Below are 2,026 nucleotides of genomic sequence, written 5' to 3' on the forward strand. Positions count from 1 at the left end.
AAAAAAAAAAAAGAAAAGACGACGGGCGCATGCATAACTCATTTATATGCAAAGAAAAATGCGCATGTAAAAACAAACAGCCGGATGATGGAATACGAACAGCTACAGGAAACGGTTTTTATCTCGAAGAGAATCCCAGACAGATGGTCTGCCGGCGGACAGTCGCGCTTTAGTGACTCAAATACAGTCGGACAGTGCGCCGTTATTTTTGGACGAACAGTGTCCGGCGCGAGAACAGAAGCTACTGAGACTATAATAAATCGCACGCGCGTCAAGCCCCTCTTCCTCCGCATTCAACTAGGCGTAGCAGCGCAGTTATGAAGGGCAGAACTCTCCCTCCCCTGTGACTCTTTACCCCCTCACCTGGCACGTCGTCCTCAAAATCCACATCGTCTTGCCCCTCATCTTCATTGCTTAGCGATCCGGGCATCTTTACCGCATAACAAGAAAATCACATCCGAGATACAGGAATAAAGTCCTGAAACTTAACCCTCTGAATGCCCAGATTTTCAGCTTCAGAGGAGACGTCCACTGAAGGTGAGGCTAATTTCTTTTAATATGCTCTCAATAAAATAAAAGATGGCTGCCCAGTTTTACCAAAAAAAAAATCTTTCCCTTTCTCCCTCTTCTCTATCCAAATCCTCCAGTCTGAAAATAAGAAAGAGACAAAAATGGAACACACATGCCCAGATTGTGACGTCTGGTCGGTTGCCATGGCAATCCATCCCATAGTTTCCCGACACAACTAGTTAGTGCTCTTCGCCTGGTCACCGGCTTAACTAGTAGTGAGAGCGGCTGTGGTCGCATTGCCCTTTTCCCCGCTGAAGTTCGAGGAACGCGANAAAAAAAAGGATTTCGTTCTCCTGCTTTTTTATTTTACACATTTAGGTCGGACAAATTGAATATCCAAGGTCACGGCAGAACGCACATCTTTGACGACNGGTTATACAGGGAGACATACGGGAGAAAGTTCCCTCACAATCCCTTTCTGTCAGGCGAGGGAAAAGCATACTAGCAGCTAGGAAAAAAAAGGATTTCGTTCTCCTGCTTTTTTATTTTACACATTTAGGTCGGACAAATTGAATATCCAAGGTCACGGCAGAACGCACATCTTTGACGACTTTGTTTGGAGGTGTTTTAAAGGGACTTAAAGGTACAGTCCACTCACCCTTTTGCAATTTACTTACCCACACGTAGTTACAAACCTGTATGACGTATGTCCCACGGGGGGGAAAAAGCTCGGTGTCTCGGTCACCATTCGCTTTCATTCAATCTTCTTGACGTACAATGAAAGTAAACGGTGACTGCTTCGTTTTGGGCGAAGTAGAGCATTGACAATTTATGTTATTTCCAGATATGTTATTTAAACGTAACGCTCCTCCTTTAGAAATTAGGCACACTGGCGTGGGGGTGGGGGGTTCCTCTGCATATCGCATATTAAAAAAAAAAAATCAGCATCTAATTCATTTTCGTGAACCTGCTTCAGGACAACCCGCGAATCACGAGCCGTTGCCAAGGATACGGCAGCGAGACGCTCTACGTGATCAAGGCAGACAAAGACATTTAAAATAACCTCCACGCACCACGCAGGAATCATTAAAAATCCTAATGAAACAAAAAATTTGCATAAACTGACCTAAGCAGATTTGCTAGGTCTCCCGGTCTAATGCAATTACGCTGGCCCAAACAAACAGCGGAGCACAAGCTTGGTAAACAGCTAGAACTAGCAACCATTTTAGACTGGTGTAGATGTTTCAGCATATCATGCAGATTAAATGAACCCTCTGAACCCTATAAGTGCACAAACTTTGTTGCTATGGAAATTATTGGTCCTGTCTGACTGGTTTAGACGACTCCTATATGCTTTAGTGCAGTAAAATAAATAAATAAATAAATAAGACTTCTTTGGCTCTAAAAATAGAACGAAAATGCACAATTATAAATCAAATGGATTCATCCGGTACTCTCTCTTCACATCCAGCAAAAGACAGAATATTTTGAACGTACTGCAATGAACACACCAGAA

General features: G+C 43.3%; 2 protein-coding genes across 2 annotated transcripts in view; one reads left to right on the plus strand and one right to left on the minus strand.

Annotated features, from left to right (window-relative positions):
• LOC122354314 (chromodomain-helicase-DNA-binding protein 5-like) overlaps positions 1-655 on the minus strand; it is a 26,863-nt gene extending 26,208 nt beyond the window's left edge. Inside the window, 1 exon segment of the mRNA XM_043252494.1 lies at positions 364-655. Within this exon segment, the coding sequence (XP_043108429.1) occupies positions 364-430 (67 nt within the window). The 5' untranslated portion in view covers positions 431-655.
• A 1,273-nt stretch (positions 656-1,928) lies between these two features.
• LOC122353803 (chromodomain-helicase-DNA-binding protein 5-like) overlaps positions 1,929-2,026 on the plus strand; it is a 12,623-nt gene continuing 12,525 nt past the window's right edge. Inside the window, exon 1 of the mRNA XM_043251670.1 lies at positions 1,929-1,960. Coding sequence (XP_043107605.1) covers positions 1,929-1,960 — 32 coding nt within the window. The remainder of the gene's footprint in view (positions 1,961-2,026) is intronic.

The sequence above is a fragment of the Puntigrus tetrazona genome, chromosome 11 (assembly GCF_018831695.1).
Source record: "Puntigrus tetrazona isolate hp1 chromosome 11, ASM1883169v1, whole genome shotgun sequence".
Classification (NCBI taxonomy): Eukaryota; Metazoa; Chordata; class Actinopteri; order Cypriniformes; family Cyprinidae; genus Puntigrus; species Puntigrus tetrazona.